Below are 26,484 nucleotides of genomic sequence, written 5' to 3'. Positions count from 1 at the left end.
GTGGAAACTTACCCACAACTGGAATTCAGTTTTAAGTCTTGCATTAACATTTCAGTCTCTTTCAAGAAAATACATTATTTAGTTACTACATGAAGTACACAGCTGTTGAATCTCAACAGGCCAGTTTGAACCACCTGACCAGTTAAATTGCATAGAACCACAAGGAATAATGAAAATGTTGCAAGGTCAGGGTAAACCTCTTCCAGTCCTAGAGCATGCAAAACTTAGCTTTAAAAATGAAAAAGTTAATTGCTCCAGCTTGTAGCATATTAACACAGTGAGATTTGATTTGGCCTTTGTATATCTTTCATTATTTTAGTTCCAATTTTATATACTAAGGCAGTGAAAAGCAGTGAAAAATGTTTTTAAAACATTGTTCAAGAAGGCGCTGGAGCCTCTCTTTAATAAGAATATCATATAGTGAAAGGGACTTCATCATCCTATCAGGTCACTTGTTTTAAAAATACAAATGTTCCCACACACATTTGTTTTATGCTTGATTATCACTTACGTAAGCTCATGGAGTTTTCTACTTTTTTCCTGATCAGTTGCTTTCAACTTCTCATGCTCAACTCTAAGACGTTCTTGTTCAAGCATCATCTTCTGATTTTGGCTGAAGACAGAAGTAAGTGTTAGGTGTATTTTTAAAAGGACAGGGAAGAATAGGGAACAGAGCTGCACATCTTTGTGATATCTAATGAAATTAAAGCAGAAGAGACCTTTGCCTTCTCCCTGTCACCAGAAGCATCAAACAGAAGCCCATTAAGCTGCAATCCAAATCAAATTATCAACACTTAGTAACAAAGGCTTCTGATATGTTGTGATGGGTCAGTTGATTGAAACAAACCACATCCAGTAAAGCAACACTAATCAGATACTGCTGGAGAAAACCTTCGCCACTTCCTTCCCACCCTACCATGCCTCTGTACTTGCACAGTTCAGTCATTTGGCAGTACCAAAATGATGACAATTGCTTACTCTTGGAGTTCAGTGATAAGTTTCTCCTTTGCATCAACTTCATCTCTTAGGCTACTGATTTGTTTCTGATGTGTCTCACGATGGCTCTGAATCTGCTGTTCCACAGCTTGCTATTGTAAATAAAACAACCAAACAAACATGTATTATATGCTTTCAGAAGTTGTTATACTTCATTTTGTTTAAGAAAACCAATTAAGTTAACTTACCTTGACTTCATTTGCAGTTTGAACCTTATTTAAGTGCTCTTTCTCCATCTCATGGACTTTTTCTAGTAGGAACAGGGGAGAAACGACATTTCAGCCAAGTTATATGCAATTATAGGGAAGATGGAAGTAATTCCCTCAGCCCAACACTTTAAAGTTTGGAAAAAAAGTTATCTACCTGTCTCCACATGTACCAGCTGAATCAGCAGCATCTTGAATTTGATCATATCCTTAGCACTTCAAACAGCAAATATGCTTTTCTATTGACTAATTCTGTATGTTCAGTAGCAAAATGCTATCCTGGAGCTCTTCCACCCAGACAGAGCAATTTCCTATTTATTATTACATATTTAAACTTGGATGGGGCATGGACAGACTAAAAAGCTATGCCTACCCTGTGCTCGAAGTTGAACTAGTTCTTCATTAAGGGAATCCACAGACTCTTCCAGCTGTCTCTTCTTCTGTTCCACATTCTGAAGATATTCAGTCAACGACTTGATCTTGGCTTCATGCTTGTAGAAAAGAAAGATTCATTTACTTCAGAACTAGGTACCATGGAATTACATCTGCATAAACACTTCATACTTCTTTTTTAAAGAAGTAACCTGATCTCAAAATAAAATGGTGCCAACTAAACTTTCTAAGAAGAATATGACTACTTGAGTAGATCTGTAATGTGGCTTGTAAAACAACGTCTTAAATTCATGCCATTCAATGAAATGAAGTAAAATTTTTTTTTTGCTGGGAGAATAAATGCTTTTGAATGTTAAATACTATCAGAGGAAAGTGATTCACTGCATTTAGAAAACAGTACTGAAATACACATTTTCTGATATAAAAGATGACCATCTGTATGGTCAATACAGAGAAAATAATAATACCAAAATATAGAGAAATTAAGTTGTGTATGTAGGTCACAATTTTGATAATTGTTCGAGAAGATTAGCAATGTGACTTCAATCACAGTGAAACGGCTGATCAGGCATTAGAAGCAAGTTTCATCTGCTATGCAAACCTACTGTAATATCACTGTGCTAATGCTACCTCTCCCACTTTCAGCTTGCTGCATTACAGCAGAGCACAAGACAGTGCCTTCTGTAAGATTTGTATTTGTAAGGAATCCTGCGACAGAACATACACACACTAGTATTTAATATAATTGCTGCAAAAGCATTATCAGGCTGCAGACATATTGCAGAAATTCTGACATCCTGTCATACAGTTACTCAGAAGGACCCAAACTGAAAATTCAGGACACAGCCGAGTCCCGTGGCTGTTCAAACGCAACTTACTTTGTTAGGTGTAAAAAATGTTACTGCAACTTTCTCCCCTTACAGGTTAACGGGATTCAAAAGAACATTTAGGAAGAACTCAAGAAATATTTACCTGTGAAATACGGAGCTGACAGGCAGCTAACTCCTTTTCATTTTCTTCCATTTTCTTATTGCTTTCAGCTTGTGTGCCTTCTAACTGTTTGCATCGTTTTACCATTGTTTTTACTTCTGATTTCATTTTGCTAATGTACAGTCTCGCAACCGTGAATTCTTCATCTATCATGCCAGTTCCCTCAGGCTGCTGAAAATTGTAGAATCACATTTAGAAAGCTTAGATACAGAAACAGAATTAAAGATGAGGTGGAACAACTTAGTGCCTAGCATCCCTACACCCACCCCAGCTGGTAATCAGAGTACTTGGGCACCAAAACATAACTTCACATTACCTAACATTATTCACATCTGCTGGGGAACTTAAATGAATAGCCGATGAATAACCTGGAAGTACAGCACACTTAAAAGATTACCTTCAATACCCCACTTCAACGCCCCTTACAAGCTTAACACTTACAGACCTGACTCTGCCATTTATAACTTGTATCTGCAGGTTATAATCAATAAGTAATGACTGGTATAATAAACTCTTGAAAATAACTACTAGCTGTTGTGTTGTTCCCCTCCCCCTGTCCAAATGCTTTTGATTGCACAAAGGTAGCGAGTTGCTTACGACACTGCTTATGTTCCTGTCCTACAGTCATTTTCTCGATTTATCTTTTATTTCAGTTCCATGTTCCATTTTTAAGGTAATTAACATCGTGATTGCCACTGTGAGTCCAAGATGATGCAGTTGAAACTGTCATGTGAAATGGCTCTAACAACAGTATGAATGAAAACACTACTTCAGAAATCATATCTGCTGTATCTTGTCTGTGCACAATCAATTTCTATTTGGGACTTAGTAAGCCACAGTAGAAGCAAGGAACGACCTTATGCCCAAATTACTAATGCGTATGAGGGTTACTATGGTAGTTACTTTTACTGTACTAAGAAAACTGACCCTACCCATCTGTAATGTATGTGTCTGTGTGTGGCATTAAAAGCTTCATCAAGTAAACCTTACCTTGACATCATTATTTCCTACTGCAATTCCTATTTCTGCAAGATCTTTTAGTAAGGAGGCCATCATCTCTGTTGCTCGTTTCTTCTGATGGTTAGTCATTTCTTTAAGTTTTTGAAGCTCTGCATCTATACTGGCTAAAGTGACCTACAGTAAAAGTAGTTGTATTTTAGTAAACAATACACATCTTTAAAACTAGTTTCATATTATTTAAAATAGCTATATTTGCTACATTATAACAACTATTGAAGTGTCACATTGTTTTCAAAGAACATGTTTCAAAAAAATTTAACCAAAGTAAATATTCCACATAGTAAATACATAGAAGTTCTACAATGACACTATTTCTGAAAGAAAAGTTGCAGACTGTGGACAGAGGCCTTCAGCTCACAAAATGTAATCTTAAAACTCAGCAACAAAATTTGTCAGCTTTGTTAAGCAGTATTCAGAGTTATATTGGGTTAAATATTGCAGAGGATTGCATTTATAGGAAAAAAGGTACATGGAGAACAAGTCCAACACTTTTTGCTACATTTGTAGAGTTCTTCACTCTCTCCTGCTTGGAAATTAAAATATGACACCTAATTCTGAGTGTCCATAAGCACTGCAGTTACTCTAGAGTAGACTTACAGTTGGTTTGAGCTGCTGTGGTTGCAGTGGCTGCAGCTAAAGCAGCTTGCACACTCAGAAGTTGGTGGCTCTTTGCTGATCAGTTTTAAAAAACACACCTGAAGTTCTACAGCAGGAGAGTTCCAGCTAGTGATACAAAAGGATAGTTACTGCTTGGGTTAGCTGTGACAGACTGAGAACATTGAACTGTCTTTACTTTTATATCCATCTCTCAGTTCTGTCAGCTTGCATCAGCATCAAAACTGTGCAGTAATCTTGGAATGTTATTGAGAAGACTAGCACAGTTGCCATGGATAGTTTCACTAGACCTGTAAAGATTAGGTGGCATGAAATAAACTGTCAGAGCAAAGATGGAGAAGACAGAAAACAGATTTTGACAGAGCAAGAAACCTTTCAGGCCACATCAGCCAGGAAAGAATTCTCAGAGGTTTATACAAGGGAAATGAAGGGGAAAAAGAAAGCCGTATAAAAATTTTATCAGTCACTTAGGTCATCAAATGAGTTTTCTGGTATGAAACAGGTTTTAGAATTAAACTCACTTTCCCTTGTGAAAACCTTTAAATGACTCCAAGCAAGAAATACAGCTTGGAGATACAAGGCAAGAATTTTTTATTGAAGACTCAGCAATTTCTTGACCCATTTTCTTACCGATTTTTGATTGAGTTCATCACTAAGCAGTTCATACTCCTTTGCCTTATCTTCTACTTCCTGAGATTTCTGATCATAATTGACAGCTAATTCTTCAAGGGCTTGTAGCACCTCTTTCACTTCCTCTTTAGAGGCATCATTTTCAGCCTGAAGGCGATTCAACTCTGCTTGCAGGTTGTCTTGGTCCCGTCTGGTTGATGCTAAAAGCTACAACATTGATAGAGATTTGTTTAAAACAAGTCATCACCATCAAGAACACTGCACGAACAAGTAAAATCTTAGTAATGCTTTCAACTACTGTAACTGCCTATATCTACATTTTTATGATGTCTAGCATAACAAAACAAGGACACCGAGGACAGAAAGCGAGGTACACTCATACAGAATTCCTCAGCTTCTGAAGTCTTTGCAAAATGGAAATGATTACGGATGAAGGCACTTAAGACCAGCAACTGGAAACGTGCATGGAAAACTGCAAGAAGGTCACCGAACACTACTCAAGTCTGAAATTGTCAGCAGGCTAGGGATTAAACTTTCAGCACTTTAACACTGTTAGCTGCTGAAGAATAGCTAGAACAAAACGAAGAGCTGATAAAGATGCAGGTTTATTTAAGTTTTATTTAAGTAAAGAGCAAATAACAGCTCCAACTTCCTGAGTCCTCAACCCATTTCCTTCTTGCCCTATACACCAAGATTTTTTTCATTGTATTTTTTAGACTTTGTAAACATAGAATTACTTGCTCTGATATCTTGGCTAAATGAAATTGCTAGGTATTTTCCCCTATAATTAAGTTGTATCACTGACATCATGCACATACAAATGGTTCAAATATTCTAGAAAGTGCAGCCTGAAGTAGCACTGAGATACTTCTCTTTTTATTAGGTACAATTAAATTCCACACATATCCCCGCCCACCATCTGTCAGTACAGCAATATTGACAAGAGTAAACCATAAAACGTATTTCTTACAGTACACCAAGGTATACTTAGTTTTGACAAACTGCTAGCTTTTTATGAAGAACACAACAGCCAATGTCTTTGCTGTTAGATATAAAGATTTCAGTTCCTTCTGCCTTCGTGGATAATCAAGCCTTGAGTAAACTGACTCAAATGTAGCCAGAAGTACAGCATGATCAGGGAGAATGAATAAGCAGATCATTTCAAGTCTGATTTAAAAAAAGCTATTGTACAGAAACAATCAACCGTCTTATTCCCTAGTCATAAACTACAGCCCATTCAGAACATCTCCAAAAGAAAAGTCAATGAAAAGCAGTATAAAGACGCGAAAGCAAAACTCACCTCCTCCTGATCCAACATTTGTGTTTTTAGTTTTTCTACTAGCTGGCTCTGCTGATTAATTTCTTCATCCTGCAGTTGAATTAAGACTGTGTTCAATACATTGACAAATATCGCTGAGAAAAAATAATCTAAGAGAAGGCAGCATCAGGCATCTAACCTTTCTATATTCTGAGACAATTAGACAACTCAAAGCAATAAACATAAGAAATCTTTCTGAATCACAGGCTGATCCATTTAGCACCTTAACTTGGCATATACGTATAAAACACTGTGCTTCAAGGACAAAATTCTTATGTCTGTGCTTTTGCAAGTCTTCTCCAAGTTGTTCTAGCTTCCAATAAATAAATCAGATATAAAAGGTTTTTTTCATATTTAGTACTACTGCTTTAGTTTGAAATTATGTTCAATGTTTGCATATTTTATTTGAAAGTAAGAGTTTTTGCTTCCAAATACTTTTTTATTCTTTTTTTTTTAAACCATTATTTTCCTCCTTTTGGTATACTGTTAATCCAAACTATCAGCTTGGAATGGCATACACCCAGAAAGCAGAAAAGCTATTCAAGATTCTCATGAGCTTTTCCTTCTTATTTTTTCTTTTTATCTTCCGCCCCCTCCATATGCACTCATATGCATTCAGTATGCTTTTTAGTACTTTCAGCAAAGTGGGGAAAGCATCTAAGAAAGGATGCTCACTTAGTACCAGATAAACCAGTTTTGATATCTCTTAATCAGAACTTCAGAAATAGAATAGGCACTCCTGGCAAATATTTAAACAAGCTGTGCTAACAAATGAAGACTGACAAATTAAGCATTACATAATGTAGCTCAAGATGTATTTCCAAGATGTCTTACATTAAATAAGAATGAATAAGAACGGCATACCTTGTCATCCAGTTGTTTGTATAGTTTGGCAATTTCCTCCTCACATTTTCTTCTCTCAGCATCAGTGAAATTGCCAGTTACTCCAATTGTGGTTGCTGGTTTATCATTAACAATAGTAATATCCTTGTCCACTGCAAAAGCTTCTAAGTTGGCCTTCTCCTTGTCAAACTGTTCATCAACAGGTACGGTCTCACCTTAAATAAAGGAATATAAAGTATTTTTACTTTGATAGGTAGCCATATTTACTGCTAAACTGATCTACTTCCTATTTAAGAGTATTTGTTCAGTTACACTTTTATCCCTTTATGTTCATTAACCCTTTTCTGATGAGAATACTTGACTAACTTCACATAAAAAAATGCCACACACTAGTTAAGGCACTTCTCTGGTAAACTAACTAAATTCCTTAGTGCCTTATCACAACACATTTTATGCAGTTCTTGGATGATATGGGCTCTTTCCAACATTCCAGTATCTTGTGTCAATATTCTTAAAGCATCATACTTAACTTCTCAGGTGTGGCCTCATAACATCTCTACACAAGACATGAAAAAAATCATAACCCACTCAAGTGAGACCTTTTTTTTTTTTTTTTTTTTTTCAGATTTACTCTAAGATGTCGTGCAGGAGTTGTCTGCATGATTGCAGAGACAGATGTATTCTGGAGTTTGCAGCTTTAGAAGATATAAGTAGTTTCCATGTTTTTCTTTTCCTGAATTTATGGTTTCATAATTAACTTGCATTTCATTGAAGTGTCTGGCAAAAAAGAACTCAATCGTTCAGAGAGGATGGACACACATTATCTACTGTTAGCACTATTTTTCTTTTGCCTACAAAGGTGTTTGAGCTATAAACAAGGACAAAACCTTATGAGACTGATATGAATTAGAGAGACAGAAAACTTTCAGTTTCTGCAATTACAATTTTTATATATATATATATATGTATGTATTTGGGACATATGTATGAGGAATGATATGTATTTTTTAAATAGTTTACCTAGGTCCAGTTCTCCTAGTAAATCAAGTGTTGAAGAACCTAATACCAACCTACTTTCAGATATTTTTACCGGTATAAAAAATATATAAAAAAAAAGCTGTTCCAGTGAAAAACAGAAAGCTCCAATGTCAACCTAACATCCTCAACCTAATATCCTAGCATTAATATTCTTATTTCTGTCTGGCATGGGGTTCTTCAGTACTTTTGGTATCCTGAAGACTGAGTATCAGCTTTTCTGAAGTTTGCATAAAGTTTCTTCTTACCATTCCGCCATCTGTTGAGTTCATTTTCTAGCCACTGTATGGTGTTACGTAGAGTCTTGTTTTTCTCTTTTTCTTTCTCATACTTTTTCTTCCATTGTTCTGCAGTGAGCTCAACATTGACACAAACTGTGTTCTTAATGGTCTTTGCTCTGCATAGGAAGACAGACTTCTGAAACTGTGTTTGTTTTTTATTTATTATTTAAGAAAAGAATGTAAGGTTTTTAAGTGAAACTTTCACATATTGCTGGTAAATGTGTAAACAACTTCTACCTCTTCCAAAAGGTTGTCTCTGCTCTGCGCCAACTCAATATTCTTTCAGTTGGATAGATACAACCATTAATGGACAGAGTAATACAATAAGCTTTGAGAAGACTGAAAAATCTCGAGCTTGTTGAATTAGAGAAGATTAAGCTGTATACTTTCACCAGAGTTGGGACAGTGCACATCTTTGAATGAAGGGCAGCATTTACCATATCTAAAAAACATTTCTCTAACATAACATAATACTTTTTTTAGGGTATAAATAATTTATCTTAAGGAACTGCTCATTTCAACTAAAAATCCAGTGACCAGATCTCCACTAACCAAAAGAGGCATATGAGTTATAAAGTTCAAATGCATTTAATTCAGGTGACACACGGTCAGGTAAATCTCATCCAAATGCATCAGCTCTGGAGATAAAACTACAAGCACTAATACAACTATATGAAGTTAACGTGTAGCTTGTACATCAGTGCTGTACCTTGCTTATCTCAGTAACTCTTACGTATAGCCTTCTACCACCAAATAGCCCCCTCCCCAAAGATGAAAACAGAAGAAAACTTAATGGTAGTTAGGAATGCGCCCCAACATCCAGTATTATGACTCCTATAACCATCTTTTGCAAAGTCTCATTGGGACCAATTACTACCGAAAGGCACAGTTTCCTGCTAAGTTATGTAATATTTACTTAACCTTCAGTTACTACTCCTGAGGGTTTCACCATAAACTGAAGATCCCCAGAAGGCTGAGATAATATACCAGACTAATTATGGTGACTGATATAGAAATACACTCCTGCAGCTCCTCCAGAAGTCAAAAGCAAGGAACAGTGAATCTACAGAGCTACAGTTGAAAGACATTTCCTGATATCTCATGCTAGAAATACTACGAGGAAAGGACTTCCTAGATTCCAGGAGACCAAACAAGAATTCCACTCCTACAGAATACGGTCATTACTAAAACAGCTATTAAGTGCCTATATTCTGCCAGATTTTAAGGAGTTCTAAAGTCATCTACTTTCCATTAGCAAAGTCTTCTCTGAAAAGTTGAAAACTATAGTGTTGAACTAAAATGAAAGAGGTAAGCTAACAAAAAAAACAGATGAAGTAAATGAAATGCTGATAGCTTTTGTAATCTGCTCCAGTAAATGCAGTGATTAAATCTAGCATTCAGAAACTGGAATATTAAGGTGGAACGTTAATAGAAGTGTGGCAAAGACGACACGCCTAACCAAATATCAAGTTTTGATTAGGTACTTAAAAATTCAGTTACAAATTACATAGGAATTTACAAGTATTAACTCAAATGTTACTAGAATGCTAAGACAGGAAACAGACTAGAAAATGTAATTCAGTACACTATCAAAGAAAGGGCAACAGACAACAGGCTCTCCCTTGTATCTTCCTGACTCCAAGACTATACGCTAAACTGCATTTTGAGCCAAACTATACATGGTTCTTCTTGAAATAGTGGCTTCAGGATCCTGTCCAGTTTAAAGATTTTTATATAGATCACAACACTTAGCCACGTGTGCACTGAAGAATTAAAGAAAGTAAACACTAATTAATTAGGTTTAGGAATCTTGACTGAGTAGCTTATTTCTCATTCTGCATTTATTTCTGAGTTTAGTAAGAACAAAATATTGAGCTACACTTACATGTGCAATCAATCAGCAGTTAAGATCTCAAACTACATGTTTTTTAAGAATGGACTTTGTTTATTTTTAGAGGTTTACTTTATCAGTTGTTGTTAGGCAGGATACACATACACAGTGCACACATAGCGCTTAACTTTTCTTGTGAAATTCTGTTTCTTGTCCCTCTTAAGTCATTTACTCACCTTTGGCCAAAGAGAAGAGTAGATTTTGTTTCAGATTCATTGTATGAAGATGGAGAACAGCAAATAACAATAGTGGTTCTGCAATTACCCCCTAGTGAATCTTGAAGGATTCTAGTCATCTTGCTATCACGATATGGAACATAAGTCTACCAAGAAAACAGTTAAATGAATCAGTTACAGTTTTTCAGACATGTTATTTAATTTGTTGAAGAGCTATGTTTTATCTAGGTGTATAGCCTCATTAGAAAGATTAAATTCTACTTTAATGCATAAAGCATGCAGTTTTATGAATTCATGAAGTTTGTACAGGACAACAAAATCTTTTTATGTTTGTTAACTTCTCGAGTACAAATAAATTTTTGGTGTGTTTAGGTCCCTTAAAGACAACTTTTTTATTCATCAGTGACAACACAGTACAAGAATAACATTTGTTTGCAATGTATCAGTGTAACTGGATTAGTTTAAGAGACTCCACACACATCACTGAGATCAGTGAAGAAATTCTTCATAGTATATTGTACAGACACAAGCCTTTAACCTTGAAGCATAAAAAAACAAAACACTTACACTGCTTTCAGCCAAAGCTGAGATGACGTTTCCAAGAGCAGATAAAGACTTGTTGATGTTCTTAGCTTCATCCAACACAGCACCTTCTGCTCCAGTTTTACTAACCTATACAATATTTTAGTAAGTTACTAGATACGTCTGCAAGAAAATCTTCCACATTTAATACAAAACTTGAATAATTTCCTCACTTTTAAGTCAGTCTTCCTTATTTATGAGGCTTATGTATTCATAAGCCAGCTGCATTAGAATAAGCAAATTATTCCTCAAACCCCATCCCTGATTCACCCTTAGTCAGTGGTCAACCTTAAAAAAAAAGAAATGCCCATGAAAAACACTACCACACAACCCACACTGAATATAGCAGGGAGTCTTATTAGCAAGAAAACCAAAACAAAACCTTATGAGAACACAGATTTTAAATGATGAATTTGACCTACAGGAAGGAATGCTCTAGGAACTTCTGTAGGCATCAGCAGAAATGTGGAAAAAAGTTATGTCCTGACAATTCTATTTAACTTAGCTCTTCTGCCTCACAGCCAAATTTGACTCATGGTTCTATAACCCTGCTTTTACTATTCTTCTCATCAAGCTATGATCATGAACGCAAATAAACAATTCTATTTGCTTATGTTTAAGGTAACCCAAGACAAGGCGTGAAAAATTCATTTCTTTCAAGAGGACCTGCAAAATTGCAAAACAAAAATTTGTAACATACATTGAAAGGAACAAGGCTACAGAGAATGGAGATCTGCAGCCTGATTCTTTGAAGTTTGTTTTCACTTTAGTACTTCCAGTTTCATTCTTATTAAAAAAAACTAACACAGATGACCATGAGGAAACATTCAGAATAAACAAAGGATCAGAGATGACAATGTTATAGAACAACGTCAAAGGCAACACTAAGCAGGACAGACTGGAGACAAATAAGAATAATCCCAAAAGGAAAGAAGGAATAACATCAAGAGTTTAGTAAGAAGGGTAACAGTAATATAGAATAAGCAACATGGTACATGACATTTCCTTTCCTTCTTTAAACCACTAACACAGGAAAGCAATCTGTCATTTTAATGTTCATCAGAATTTCAAAATAAGGAACTTGGTACCACTACAAAAGAAAATGTAGATATCCCATATCCATAAATACCCTTTTGACTCCAGTACCTGTCTAGCCAACACACCTATACTGTTCTTCTTGCTCTCAAATACCGAGATTGAGCTCTAGCCTACTTCATCCCCCGTTCCATATTTACAAGCCCTCACTCCAGAAATGCAAATATGCTTAGAGGTAGTATTTAACAGCCAGTAAAGACTAGGACCCCATTTCAAGATCAAAGTTAAAAAACAATTCACAGATGACAACTGAACAGTCAGTATTACATTACTGGAAAGTGTTCAATTGTGAAAAATAGATCATTCTTTAAAGCTGGAAAAGGAATGTAACGTTACCTTTTCACTACCTGCCAAATCCACAAGGTAAAGCTTTCCACTTAGCTTCTGTTCTGTTTGAGTATTCTCTTGTTTTACGTTAATAAGAAAAATACTATGACTTCGAGAGCTGTGTTCATTCATATCTATAATAAGAAATACATAAGTTGTCAAAAATACTTGTACAACCACTCTAACTTTGCTAAATAGTATCTTCCCAACAGAGAAGCAAGAAATTTAAAGCAAATGAAACTGTACGCAGTATTCTCCCTATGACAGTAGAGGCAGCAAGCAATGGTACCACCTAACTGAGTAACAAAGATCCAGTCTCCGTTGGGCTTCTATTAATACCACAAACATGCTGATAAGGTTGGCTAGCCTGTCAACTATGGATATCACACTTAGTATACTGTTTTAGAGCAGAAGGCACACATTCACTATGATACCACAGCACTTTGTTTGCAGTATATAGCATTTAATAGTTTCATGAAAATTTGAACTACATGGCCAAGCTCTCTCACATCTCTTTCTGGTTTAAATACTTACTGCCCCCTTCTACTGTGAGGCATGCAGGGTAAAAACTGATATTGAACCTGAATTATTTTAAATCATTAACAAAATCTAAGCTGACTGCAATCTAAATGATGATGTTTGTCTACTTCTTCCTTTTAACCGTAAACCCTTCATAGGCTTAAAAGGACCAGCTAATTGATGCCACAGAAGCAGCTCAACATGAAAGAATACTCTTCTTTACAAATTTCTGCTATTTCTCTGTTACTTAGCCTGGTCCCCATTTCAGAAGCTGACCACCTAAGAGCAATAAAGCAAAGAGGAGAACTTTTGCATTATCAGATTTTTTTAAAATTCCTAATTCTTGACCAAAGAAATGGGAATATTTTTTTTTTTACTGCATGTTCTTTCTTCTCCTAAATAAATGGGAAAAATACCTGACAAACCTCCGTCATTTTCTAATCCTGATTCTCATGGTGTTCCAAGACCTATGACGTGACTCCTTGCAACTCAGCTGCATGCCTCAGGCCAAAAAGCTTGGAACAATGGGATGCTGCTTAAATCTGCAGCATGTCTGAATATATGTTCTGATCAGCTCTTCTTAGAAGTTGCAACAAAATTGGCAAACTGTAGTTGAGCCACTGTGCCTTACTTGTAGATACATAGGCTAATTGTAACTCCACAAGCTGGATTCTGCACTATTCCTAAGGCAGAACTAAACTCTTCTTCCTCCAGTGATTCAGAGTTCTTCACTGATCACTTCATTTCTCTTTCCAATCCAAGCCTAAGTAATAGCATCTAACAAGAAACAAATTGAAAGACTTGTTTCTTAAAGACATGCCGAAACTGCTTGCATTAGACCTTTAAAACACCAGGATTTAGTTCACCATTTTAGTCTTTCCCACTTTTTGAGATATACCAGAAGGCAAACAATAAAGCACTAAAGGAGATAAGGATAACACTTACTTGTAACTGCTACATGTCGGTTTGACTTTCCTTCATCTATAGTATCCATAACTTCTTCTGGACTACATACAAAACGCTCTGTGCAACCCTTTAAAAAACAGCAAAACAAAGGGTAAAGTACCAACAAGCCAGAAGTAAGAGGTGTACACTAGAAGAGTAAGAGACCAAAATGGTATCAGACTGACACTAACCTTTACATAGGGAACTCTATTTTTGTCTTCATGAACAGAAAGATTGGTCTTTGAAACTGGAAGAGAAAAAGTTCTAAAGCTAAGGCATTTATGATTTTTTTTTTTGCAAAACAAATGAGACATTTATTACAAGTACAAGTCACAGATGTTATTTTTCATCAACACTTTTCAAAAACCAAACATACATGAAACAACCATTACTTCAGCTTTAGTTGCATCATACAGATTAGCTGCATGCTTTCTCATTTTGATGTACCCCTAACATACAGGTTACTATTAGCACACCGCATATTTATCTTAGTATCACACTACAGTTTTTTTTTTTTTTTACATTTCTCTCCAGACAGATTTACTTGCTATGTTCAATAATAGAAGGCTTACCATCCAAAAGGTCCCTTATTTTATCCAAGTATATTTCAAAATATGACACCTAGAAGTGTGAAGGGAAATAAAGATATAGCATAAGAAAGCAAAAACACTTAGCTTTTCAACCACAGAGATCCAGTATGATTATTATGAACTAAAATACACCTTTAGGAAGAAAATATTTTGATCAAAAGCTCCAAGCACTATCAGCACTTCCACTGGTTATCAAGATAACTACCATCAACACTTAATGGAAATGAGATTGAAGTGTTAACGTAATTCTTTAAGAAGTGCCAGTTACTTCTGAAATAACATTTAGATTTTCCAAGTTACAGGCATTCAAAACAGATACAGAACATCCATTTAACCAGACTACTTCTAGTTATAAGAGATTAAATAATCAACACAGAAAAGTTTACCTTAATATGAAATTCAAGATTCTCATCCATAGAGTAAATATAATTAAAAATGTCTTGCACTATTCTTGGAATAATTCCCATTCCATCTGGGTCGTGAAGCTTCCCCTTATTAGAAAGGGAAACAACAAAACATTCATACTTAATCCAACAGCACCAAGTACTTGAAGGAGAAACAAAAAGTCAGACAAGCTAATTTTAAAATGCTGGCAAGTACAGTGTACTTATGTTATCTGCACAGGAAATGTTTGACTGCCCATTTAGGCCCAGCTTTTGCCAGGAGTGAAAAGATCAGCTTCAGAAGTCTCCCAAACAGCTAAAAGTGAGAAATCTACCACGAACAATATTCTTGTGCTTCTAAAGCCAGCTACTGAGGGCTGAATAAATACAATAATTGCCATTCCCAGTCCTGAAAAACATTTTGGGTATCAGAATGTTGCAATGGAAAGAAAAAGAAAAGGAAAGATCTGGATGCCCCATCTCTGCAAGTGTTCAAGGTTAGGTTGGACGGGGCTTTGGGCAACCTGATCTATTGGAAGATTTCCATGCCTGTGGTAGGGAGAACTGACACTAGATGGTTTTTAAAGGTTCCTTCCAACCCAAACCATTCTGATTCTGCAAGAACAAGCTGACATCTCTCTAGGAAAATAAGACTATTGTGGTGAAAATAGATGACAGTGATATTAAGATAAAATTATTTCAAGATTTCTTACTTCCATAGTGTGTGTCTTTCCAGATGACGTTTGCCCATAAGCAAATATTGTACCATTGTATCCCTCAAGTACATCTAGAGGGAAAGAGTATTTTCATTAGGGTTAATTTCCTTTAGAAGAAGGAAAGTCAAATGAAATAGAAACAGAAGCAAACAGTTTCTAATACATTTATCAAGTTAAATCATTCCATGTTTGGGAACTCAGTGTGAGATGGGGACGATGTTCCCTCCCTACCCCTTTAAAAGTACAAAGCCACCACTAACTCCATTTTAGAAGTTTACTTTATTAGATTCCTTCAGCCATAAAAATCAAGATTTCAGAGTCAGGAACAAAAAGGAAATCAATACAACTGCTGGGTTGAACAGATTGCCTTTGACAATTCAGAGGAAGAAATCATACATGAGAACATTACAGCATTTGCTGCCTTCACAGTAAAGTTTAAGTGTCAGATCGTTAAGGCAACAGGCTATGCCCTAAGTTTCAAGCACCTTACTCTTCGGCCATAGGTTTGTATTTTAAATCATGAATGAACCAACCTGAAGTTTTAAAATTGAGGGGTAAGGCTGTTTTGTTTGTTTATTTAAAAGTCAGTTACTGTGGAATCACATCCAACAAGCAAACAAAGGGAAACAAAGATTAGATTTTTAGATGGGGGAAGAGGAGCAAATGGGCTGGGTACAATTCTTCATTAACTCCATTTTTTAAAGGAACAAACTTCTGATCTAATCCTGATTACTATTTAACTCACTGAAGAGTTAAATGCTTGCAGGAGCGTGGATTTTTAACAGCAATTCACTTTTCTGATGATTAATACGAGTTTGAAAAAGAATCACATCTAAAGTCTCCTTTAAACTGTGTATTAAATAAAAAAGCTAAGAAAAGATCAATAATCTACATATGGTTTCCTCAAGTTTCCTTTCATCTTATATTCCTCCAAACTAAAACAACTGTAGGATGTTTTCCAATATCAATAAATAAAAAAACCTACAAGTTATTTTCAAACAAAAGACAGACTTTTGTTTAAAATAACTGGTATGAAATTAATAATCTTTTGCAGAGATTTTAAAAAATATAACAACGGGTAAATATTATCAAACATTGCAAACAACTGAAACGGCATTTTTTAGCCCTGACATAATGGCTCAACTACAGGATGATTTTATACTGTTATGAACCGTGTTGGCTCTTATTAAATAATCCGAAGGTAAAAGGAAGCAAGAGAAGCATTAATTTTCAACATCAAAATCCACACAAATGTGACACTTACAGTTTGTTCCACCTTACCTTTGACAATCTTTTTAGCACAATCATTGTATACTTGTTCCTGTGATGTGTTTGACTGGAATACACGGTCAAATATATATGGCTTGGACTGTAGAAAAGAGAGACAGAAGAATTACTCATAAAAAATCCTGTAAGTACAACTGAAAGGTGTTTGTTCATGTAGTTCAGAAGTAGCCTATTCGGCCTCAGTCCAATCATGTTTTATTTTAAGCACTTCAAGGCTGTAGTGAGGAAATCAGCTTATGTATGTGTATGTGTTGCCTAACTCTTCACAAGCTTGCCTACAAATAAGGCCTTGAATTAAATATATTTGGTTTCAAAGTGCAACCTAAAGAGTTCTCCAAAACTACCCTGCCACATGACCTCAACTTACTTGATTTACAATGTAAACCAATGCCTAGTCTGTACATGGGAGAACCCTTTATTGTCTTCTTTATTCTCTTCCACTCCTCTGGTAGTGTGTTTACTCTGGCAAACCCAAATTACCAAGAACAACTTACACCACATCACACAGAATAGCTGTCGTCAAAATATTTCTTAAAAACCTCAAACCAAAAGAAACACTGAGATCACCTACAGTCAGCACAAGAACTATTTCTCCATACACGATAACCCTACAATAAAGCTCCATAAACAGAAGGAAAAGGCCATTTTGGGGGAAGGCAACCTTTCACAGAAGACTCATTTCAGAAGACCCCAGAAGAGGAAGCTCTGACATAGCTTTCTGAAAGGAATTTTGGATTTTTTATAACAGTTATAACCAGCTGACAGACCATTAGGATATGAACTATTATGCTCATCTTAAGCTGAAATTTTCATAGCATTTTTGGACCTTGATTTAGCATCTCTGCAGCCAGCCAAGGTTTACACCGGTTCTAAATCAGCTCCTACTGCTAAGTTCACTGTAACTGTTAAGTGCTCCATTTTGCCTAAATTTAATTCACCAAAATCCTTTCCCTCCCCCAAGGATACTCTGGAACTGCCTCCCTGGCAGCGAAACAAGTCTAGTTTCCATCTTTTGCCCACCCACCACATTCCCCAGCCTGACCTTCCATTTGCCTTTTAATAACATCTAGCAGAACACCAAACAAAGCTTGTTAGATCCAACGTGTATCCATCTGCTTAGAGGGCTTGAATTCAGATAGATGAACTCCCTCTTGGAAAAAAAGAAAATTACAGAGTTCACGGTGTAAGTATGCTTAAGAAACCACAAGACTCAGTAGGCAGAAACTATCCCTAAGGTGCTAAAGTCTGCCAGAACATTTCTTTCACAGGAGGGAAAGCACAAGCCTTCCCAATTACTCATTTTAGCTTTAAACGCACCTCCAATTCTTATGTTCTAGAGGTAGAATAGATGCCACTATACACACCAGAAGACAAACAACTAACAAATCCAAGTAACCCTGAGGTAAGAAAATAAAGGCTGAGAACATGTTATGTAAAAAGGTTAAGTCACTGCAGAAAAGATAGCACTAGTTGTAAGTCTCATTAGCAGCTATAATTTCAGAAAGTCTTCAACTTCACTGCAAGTAACACCGCAAGTTACCCACATCACAAAACTTTTGGCAGATTTGTTTCACGCTCAGGTTCATCTGTGTGTTTGTATGCACAGAAGTAATACCCATTTTGGAGGAACATGTTTACTGTTACACAGTGGAAAAATCAAGTGGGGAAAGTGAGCGCCCGACACCAGTGGTGCAGCCGATAACTAGCAGGAAGGGATGCCACCCAGACAGACGCTGCCAGGCCATGTGAACCATGTTACATTCGACAAGGCCAAGCACCAGGTCCTGCACCTGGGTTCGGGCAATCACCAGTATCCATCTAGACTGAGTGAGGAATAGGTCGGGAGCAGCCCTGCAGAAAAGGATTTGTTGCTACTGGAGAATGAAGAACTGGATATGAGCCAGCAATGCACACTTACAGCCCAGAAAGCCAACGGTACCTTACCCTGTGTAAGAATTGTGTCCTGCAGCTCTGGAGCACGATTCTCTCCCTCTACTTTGCTCATTTGAGACCCCACCTGGAGCGCTGTGTTCAGCTCTAGGGTCCACAGAGCAACACTGACATGGGCCCGTTACCTGGAGCTGTTAGAGTAAGTCCAGAGGAGGCCACAAGGATGATCAGAGATCTGGAGCACCCCTCCTGTGAAGACAGGCTGAGGGAGCTGGGGCTGTTCAGCCTGGAGAAGACGAGGCTCCAGGGAGACCTGACAGCGGTCTTTCAATGTTAAGGGGGTTAATAGGAAAGAAGGGGAGAGACTCTTTACCGGGGTGTGTAGTGACAACACGTTTTTAAACTAAGAAAAAATCATAGATTTAGATTGGACAGAAGAAATCAATGAGGGTGGTGAGGCACTGGTACAGTTTGCTCAGAGAAAGTGTGGATGCCCCATCCCTGGAGGTGTTCAGGCAGGCTGGATGGGGCTTTGGGCAGCCTGGTCTAGTGGGAGATGTCCCTGCCCACAGCAGAGAGCCTGGACTAGATGATCTGTAAAGGTCCCTCCCAACCTAAACCATCCTGTGATTCTGTGATCATTACAAATAATCTGTGCAACATAAAATTTAATTAGTTTAAATCGTTAAATTCTCCAAACTATTACTCTTGAAAATATTTAGATAATAATTCCAATTAAGTTGCATCTTCCTAAAACTTCCAAATATTTTAGAATAATCAGGGAACGTTCATGGACAGAATCTTCTGACAGTTTATGCAGCTACTATTAACAACACTATCTTCTCACAGATCCCAACACAACTTATCTTTGCTGTCCCCAACAGAGCATGACAGCTATGAGAACAGAAAAGTACATTGAAATGCAAACGTTATTTTCCATACTATAGGTATTTGAACATACACACATTTTGTATTTCTATATTACTACAGAATATATACAATGCCAGACAGCAATTTTTAATTCCCTTCAAAGAAATCCAGCTAAAAATAACTAAATGAATGAAACCAGCCCACTTTCCACTACAGGAAGATGCCTTGTTTATAAAGTACTGTAGGCAAGAACTGAGCTGGCCTGTAACTATCCTGCAATCTACTGGTTCTGAAAAGCTTTGCTTCTCTAAGTTTTAAACACTGTTCAGAGGCAAGGTTCTCCCCCCCCACACACACACACTCTTCTGGCAAGCAGAAGTTGAATGAGTTACACTCTTCTTTTTCATCTGTGTAAAAGGAAAATTGCGTTTACTAACTCAAGACTAATCCCTAGACACAGAATACTTTGAGACTAGTTACTCTAATTTGGCTCTGTTCTCTTATGAAGGCATCTGAATGGTAACTTGAGAGTATCTCATAATTACTGTCTCTTTTGGTTTACAAAATGTTAATATAAAGAATAGCGCATACGATGAATGCCATAGATTAGTAAGATGAGGAAGCCAAGCTGCAAGGACTTCACGCAGGCAATAATGCCTTTAATTGGAATTTGTCATGTGCCTCGCAGCTTTCCCTGTATAAATAAAAGAGATCAATCTCCCTCAACAACCGCTAACTACAAAAATTAATTACAACCAAAAGAATCCTCAAAAACAGCCCTGTTCATACCCCATCCCTTGCGGGTGGTATGTGGTATATTTGTTTACATGCCCTCAGCATTACACTTTTCTAGGCGAAGCTCGAATACAACTTCAAAGCATTCAAAACCCCAATTACATACTTTCCTCCCCTCCCAGACTGCAGTACATTTCTTTATCACACCTATGACAAGCCCACATCAGAGGCATGTCCCTACTCCATCATTACTGAATCAATACCTCACCAAGTAGGTTTAACCAAGCAGGTTCCTGGATAATTATGTTTTAAGAATACAAGTTACTCCCACCTAGTGTGGTTTCACATCAGTGACATCTGCATACCGTGTCTTATCGCTGCTCTTACAGTCTACTTTCTGCTGTAAACAAAGCAGGAATAGTATCACACAGATTACCCTGCCCTAGAAAGCCTGGTCATTACCTTTAAGGGATTAATCAAGACAGATTAAAGTGTCAGATACTTTTTTCTGTATCAGATGCCTTTTCTTCCCCAAGAAGTAAACAGTTGGATGATATGAAGGCAATGAAAACACAGGAGGCCCAAGCAGCATTACCACAAGGTATCCACAGTGGTGGTAGTAATATATTGTCACTAGTGGGATATGATGCTGCTTTGACATACTCCAGAAATTTTCAGCAATCCTACAAAAAAATGTAAACATGTGCCCTATAAATGACACAAAGCAACAAGCAACCAAGCAGAGCCTCTGACTTCCTCTCTCCAGAGAAGGGATTTAACACTTACATTCACTCCTCGCCTGGCATTTGTTCTGCTATCAGCCACCAGACAGCTCTCGTAGCTCTTTGTACTAACGGAGGTTGTCCCACAGCAAGAACTTTGCGAGCACTCCACAGCCCTCAGAAAGTACATATGCCAACATGACTGAAGCGGTAGCTGAACTGAACACAGGGTTTACATTCAAACAGAGAGTTTTGCAGTTAAAGACCAGTTGTTTTCCTCCACTCGCTAGAACAGGCTGCTGAAACACCGTCATACCTGCCCTAACTTTGCCTTGGAGGGAGGCTGAAGCAAGAGGTAACGGGCCTACCTCTCCCCTTTACGTTTTGCAACTTTAATATTCTTCCCAGGAGCACAAAATACACGAAAAGAAAAGCCCCACGCTGCATGATCTCTGGAAAGTATGATGTCAAATACCTGACTCAGTTCTTCCCATCGCTAAGCTAAGGTATTACTGCTCAAACACACCTACCAGTGCTTTCTTCTTGTCCTAGCTCTACGCTTAGGAAACTGCAGCTGATACAGAACAGTTAGTGAACCTCAGCTCTGCCTGCCCCATTTTTCTTATTTCTGTGCAAATATTGCAATTCAAGTATCAACATGAATACAGTGAATTTTTGTAGCAGTTATTTATTGAAGAAGGACTAAAACATGATATTTTTAAATAAAAAAGTGACTGGAAACTCAATTTGCAGCATGAAAACAGAAGGTTTGGAACAAGAGTTTCAGCAAAGCTTTGCTTTAGCATAATGTTTCTTCTAAAGAGAAAAGTCCATGCTGCTGGCATAAAAACAGTCATTGAATTTCAGAACGAAAGATAAAGATGAGACAAGTGAGGTGTTTTAAGCAAGTGGTACAGCAACCACTGAGCATCATCCTTTAAATATCACTGTAAGCTAAAGTATTTGCTTTCTGTTAAATTGAGACATTTTTCAGAGGATATCGGTGTAACAATTATGCACCATTTCATAGAAGGAAAAGTATTAAAAAACAACACCGAAAGAACACCATTGTTTCAGCTACATATAGTTATTTTCTATTTACATTTGAAGTTCTACTGCAAGAACTAATTATTTTATTTGTGTTTCTAGTTAAGTGTGTGCTTTCTTTCACACTAGCAAAATAACACAAAAGTTTTTTCAATAACGTCCTTTGCTTCTTGCATTGACATGGTCCAGCACAGCCTTTCCTGCAGCAACACACATGAATTACATTTTCCTTTTGAATAATCTTGTGCCAAAAGCTCCAGTAATAACAAGTGATCTTCATTAATCTGATTCTAATGCAAGTTAAACCTAGCTTTGCTCTCATTTACTATCCAATATTAGTTTTAAAAGGCAACAAAAGAGAAAGCTAAATGTCTCGGATTCTTCACAGGGGTTACAGCTCACCTCTAGAAAACAGTACTCTATACAAATATGAAAATACAGGCAGGTAAGTCAGATTTTCTTTCTTAAAAACCGTAGAAATAATTAATATACTATCATAATGACTTGAAACATCTGGAGGACAGAGGGATACCGCCTATTTGTGTGACTGCCCATAACACCTCAGCGCTTCAGTCATTTGATAGTACTGTTCTCAGTTTAGGCGTCAGTCCGAAAAAGACCAAGTGTGACTGTATTCAGTGATTTATCTTTTGGACAGTTGTACGATAAGCAAGACTAGGTATAGAAATGTTTTTAAAATAGGTACAGATTTGCTATGCAGAACTACAAAGTTATCCAGTCTCAAGTAGTTTTACATTTAAAAAAAACAAAGGACAATCACACCTATTATAACTTTGCTGTTCCTCCTCGTTCCATCTTATTCAAAAGCCTGACACTCATGAGCAAATTCCTATCAACCGTAGCATAAAGGTAGATTTATGATGTTTAACATGAACATCACATACTCATAACAAGCCACCTCATTGTCCATTTTAACAGAAGCCTTTTATTTACTTAAAAAAAAGAACCATTTAAAAATACTTTGTCATGTATTAAAATAGAAAAAACTCCTTTAAATTAATACTGTAAAAGCTCTTTACTAGCTTTAAAAAAAAAAAGTTAACCTGTGGAGGGATAGCAGTTTGTTCCAAAGTCTACTCTTCAGAACAGACCGACACCACACATCCCCTCAAATTGCTGCTATGCACTAGCTACAATTAAAACAAGCATTTTATCTAACACAGATGAAAACAACTCACTTGTCCAGAAAGACAACCATGCCGTAATTACACAGGAGCTAGGAAAAGAAGGGGGAAGGGAGGACAGATAGTTCAGAGATGACAGGGGAGTCAAGGAGGGAGGAAGAAAAGGGTTTGGCTATAGTCACTGATCTGCTTCCCCACCCTCCTCCACAGAGGAGTCAAATCCGCAGTCTGCTACACGCTCTGCTTCCACTGCCTCCTGGCTTCCACCTCCTATCTGCCATTCCAGGCAACTCCCAAATATTATTAAAGAAGTCCTCCCTGTTTCAGCATAGACTTGAAAGGTGAAAGTCCTCTGCGCTGCTCAGTTCGAAGCAGCTAAGGAAAGCAGCTATAAAAGTGGCTCAGCTGCTGCTCAACAGGCAGCCAAAATCACTTGCATGAATAAATACGGAAATCAATCAGCTGATGGCAACCAAACATTCAGCCTGTGGAGGAATGTTTTTAGAAACTGTTTCATGAGAAGACCTGTTTCTGTTACCATCCTCTCTTTGGCAATTCCACAACACACAGGAGAGGTGGTTGACTACACTGTTAGGTTGGAAGGTCCAAGACTTTACAAGCTCTGTCAACTTTTTTTTTTAAAAAAGTCCATGGGTTAAAGTAATTGCCTGAACAGTTTTAGATAATCTAGTTCCAACGTTGAGAACATCAATCTTGTCATATATCCACTATTATAAAAAAAGTCAAAACCCACAAGACATCAACCCTATATGAAGATTTTCTGAAATAAATTCAAATACTGTCACTGCTACCCAACCTAATAGTTTTGGGTGGTTATCTTTCCAAGGTCAGACACAATAAGTCCTGCATCTGGGACCACTGAAGGATTTTTTAGTTTTAACCAATGCAGAAACCACCAAAGGGAAGTTGTAACTCTAAATATTAATTCCCTGCCAAGTCCCAGCACAGAGCCCCACATGATCCCTCTGGAGCACACCATCAGACTGTTCTACACAGATTTAGTGCTATCTCAGCCTAATTTACATTTTAGATATTTTTTAAAGTGTATTTAAAGAGCATGTAAGCAATGTAAGTTTTTCTTGGTCTCTCTAGCCCATGAACTACTTTAAGAAGATGTGGAAAAAATGTTTAAAAAAAAGTCTGAGAACATCAAGATTTCTAAAACTAATCTTGTATTTTAAGCACAACATGCACTGTCATAATGAATGGATACTCATTGATTGAAGTGAGATCACTTATTCTAATTAAGTTTTCCATTTTCCAAGCTTGGTTCCTTACTCTGAGAAGTTTACCTGTATAGCTTAAGTAAGAGATATACTCCAACACACTGACTTGCCAACTGAAATAAGTCTCAAATTACCTTATTTCATGAACTTGCTGCCCTTCTTGTAGCTCCAGACTCACGGAATTCCATATTTTATTGACAGTTTTGTTGAACTTTAACAGACTAATATTTAGTAATTGATACTAAAAAGGAGTACATTACTAAATTGCCTCGCTTCGACTTCAGGTACAGTGAAAAAAAGGAAGCTATTGTTGGGAGTCTCAAGAAACAGTATCCCAAAGACTAAATTTAAGTCTGATTGTAACTGAAGTCTCCAAGTTACTTTCTGCAATGCAAAACCGACAATATCTCTTGAGAAAGAAGTATTTCTATGAAAACACAAGTTAAAAGTCTGCAAAAATAAACACTGTGAATAAAGCGCTTGCACAACCCTAACCAAACCAAGCAACGAACTCCCGTATTTTCAATTCTAGCTCCCCTCTGTAGCTAAATATGACACGCTGAACAAAAAGGAGAGGATTATCTTCTCCCCTGCAAGATTCTGATTGTTTTATAACAGGCCTCATACTTCACAAGGCAGCTTAATTAAAACGCATTTATAAGCGTGTAATAAGCCAAATGATCTCAGTTTATTCTGGCTTGAAAAAAAATAAAAACAACAACAAAAAGTTATCGGCCGATGACTGATTTACAGACGAGGAGCCCCGACGAGCTGGAGCCCGCATTGTTCCGCGTTTCTTCGCACAAAACCTCTCCTCAGGCGGCCGGCTCTGTGGCAGCAGCTCCGGTGCTTGCACTTTGAAGGCGTTCGGCGGCCAAACTCCCTGCGGCCGCCCAGGCCGGGCGCAGCAGCCTGGCCATGGGACACCCCGCAGGACACGGCGCCTCCCGGCCGCCCCGACGGCTCCAGCAGCGCCCAAGGGTGCGGGGCTGGAGCCTCCCCGGCCCGCTGCCCCCCGCCCGCCCCACAGCCACCTCATGGCCGCCTCCTCCTGCCCCCTAGCCCCTCCGTGCCCACCCCCGGCCCCCATCCCCAACCCCGCCCGACCCCCCCGTGCCGGGCTGCCCCTCACCGCGATGACGACGGTGTCCTCGCCCTGGAACTTGGCGATGTACTTGTCGCCGCGGGTCACCTCGGACTCGTTGAGGGGCCTGAAGCGGCACATCACTTTGATGTTACACTCCGCCGGGTCCGCCATCTTAGGGCGCCGCCGCCCGCGGGGCGCTCAGCTCGGCTCTGGCTCCGCTCCGCTCGGCCTCCGCCGCTGTCCCCACCCCTCACCGCCACCGCCCGGCTCCGGGCAGGGTCTCTCAAGACACCTCCGCCACCGGGAGGCCCGAGTCCGCCCGGGCAGAGGGGAACGGGGAACAGGGAAGGGCCCCGACCGGCCGCCGCCTCCCGCTCTCACTCCCGCCCCAATATGGCAGCCATGGCGGCGCCCGCTGCCGGCGAGGCCCGGCACCGCCCCCTCCCCGGGCAGAGCAGGGGGTGACGTCACCCTCCGCAGAGCCCCGCCCCGCCGCCCTCCTTGGGGCGGGCTCGGGGTGACGCGGGAGCGCTAGGGCGCAGGCGCCAAGGCTGCTGTGAGGGAGGGGCGGGGCTTCGGTGAGGGGCTTGGCTCTGTGAGGGGCGGGGCTCCCTGAGGAGGGGGGAGCCGTGAGGTGCCTGGTGGCCGAGAGGGCGGCCCCACGCTGCCCCTGCCCTCATTTTGGGGGGAACTGGGTTTGGTCAGGGAATCGGAAGTGTGAGGTGAAGGCTTCAAGCAGGAGGTGGATGTTGAAACCCACATCCACATTTCGTGGGTCCTCACCTGTGTTTAAGTGTTACAAGCGCCCTTTGGTGTTTTCCGTGGTGATCAAACCAGAAAGTCCTTCAGTGGAACCAGGTGCAGCACTTGCTGTGTCCGACTTTGGGAAAACAAGGCTGTAGA

General features: G+C 38.6%; 1 protein-coding gene across 2 annotated transcripts in view; it reads right to left on the bottom strand.

The window, feature by feature from the left end:
• KIF5B (kinesin family member 5B) overlaps window positions 1-26,019 on the bottom strand; it is a 35,715-nt gene extending 9,696 nt beyond the window's left edge. Inside the window, exons 1-20 of one of the 2 annotated variants that reach the window (XM_048076610.2) lie at window positions 25,627-26,019; window positions 16,833-16,920; window positions 15,549-15,622; window positions 14,839-14,943; window positions 14,435-14,483; window positions 14,054-14,109; window positions 13,863-13,950; window positions 12,408-12,532; window positions 10,962-11,066; window positions 10,395-10,540; window positions 8,295-8,443; window positions 7,033-7,226; window positions 6,151-6,219; window positions 4,851-5,057; window positions 3,576-3,719; window positions 2,568-2,756; window positions 1,576-1,693; window positions 1,185-1,246; window positions 979-1,088; window positions 512-613 (exon numbers count right to left, since the gene is read on the bottom strand). In XM_048076610.2, the coding sequence (XP_047932567.1) occupies window positions 512-613; window positions 979-1,088; window positions 1,185-1,246; window positions 1,576-1,693; window positions 2,568-2,756; window positions 3,576-3,719; window positions 4,851-5,057; window positions 6,151-6,219; window positions 7,033-7,226; window positions 8,295-8,443; window positions 10,395-10,540; window positions 10,962-11,066; window positions 12,408-12,532; window positions 13,863-13,950; window positions 14,054-14,109; window positions 14,435-14,483; window positions 14,839-14,943; window positions 15,549-15,622; window positions 16,833-16,920; window positions 25,627-25,752 (2,306 nt within the window). In that variant the 5' untranslated portion in view covers window positions 25,753-26,019. The remainder of the gene's footprint in view (window positions 1-511; window positions 614-978; window positions 1,089-1,184; window positions 1,247-1,575; window positions 1,694-2,567; window positions 2,757-3,575; window positions 3,720-4,850; window positions 5,058-6,150; window positions 6,220-7,032; window positions 7,227-8,294; window positions 8,444-10,394; window positions 10,541-10,961; window positions 11,067-12,407; window positions 12,533-13,862; window positions 13,951-14,053; window positions 14,110-14,434; window positions 14,484-14,838; window positions 14,944-15,548; window positions 15,623-16,832; window positions 16,921-25,626) is intronic. The other variant, XM_048076611.2, reaches the window with a different exon arrangement.
• Window positions 26,020-26,484: the final 465 nt, after the last annotated feature.

This window comes from Anser cygnoides, chromosome 2, assembly GCF_040182565.1.
Source record: "Anser cygnoides isolate HZ-2024a breed goose chromosome 2, Taihu_goose_T2T_genome, whole genome shotgun sequence".
In the NCBI taxonomy this organism is placed as follows: domain Eukaryota; kingdom Metazoa; phylum Chordata; class Aves; order Anseriformes; family Anatidae; genus Anser; species Anser cygnoides.
Note: the sequence above shows the minus strand (reverse complement) of the source record. Positions and strands in the feature narration are given on the sequence as shown.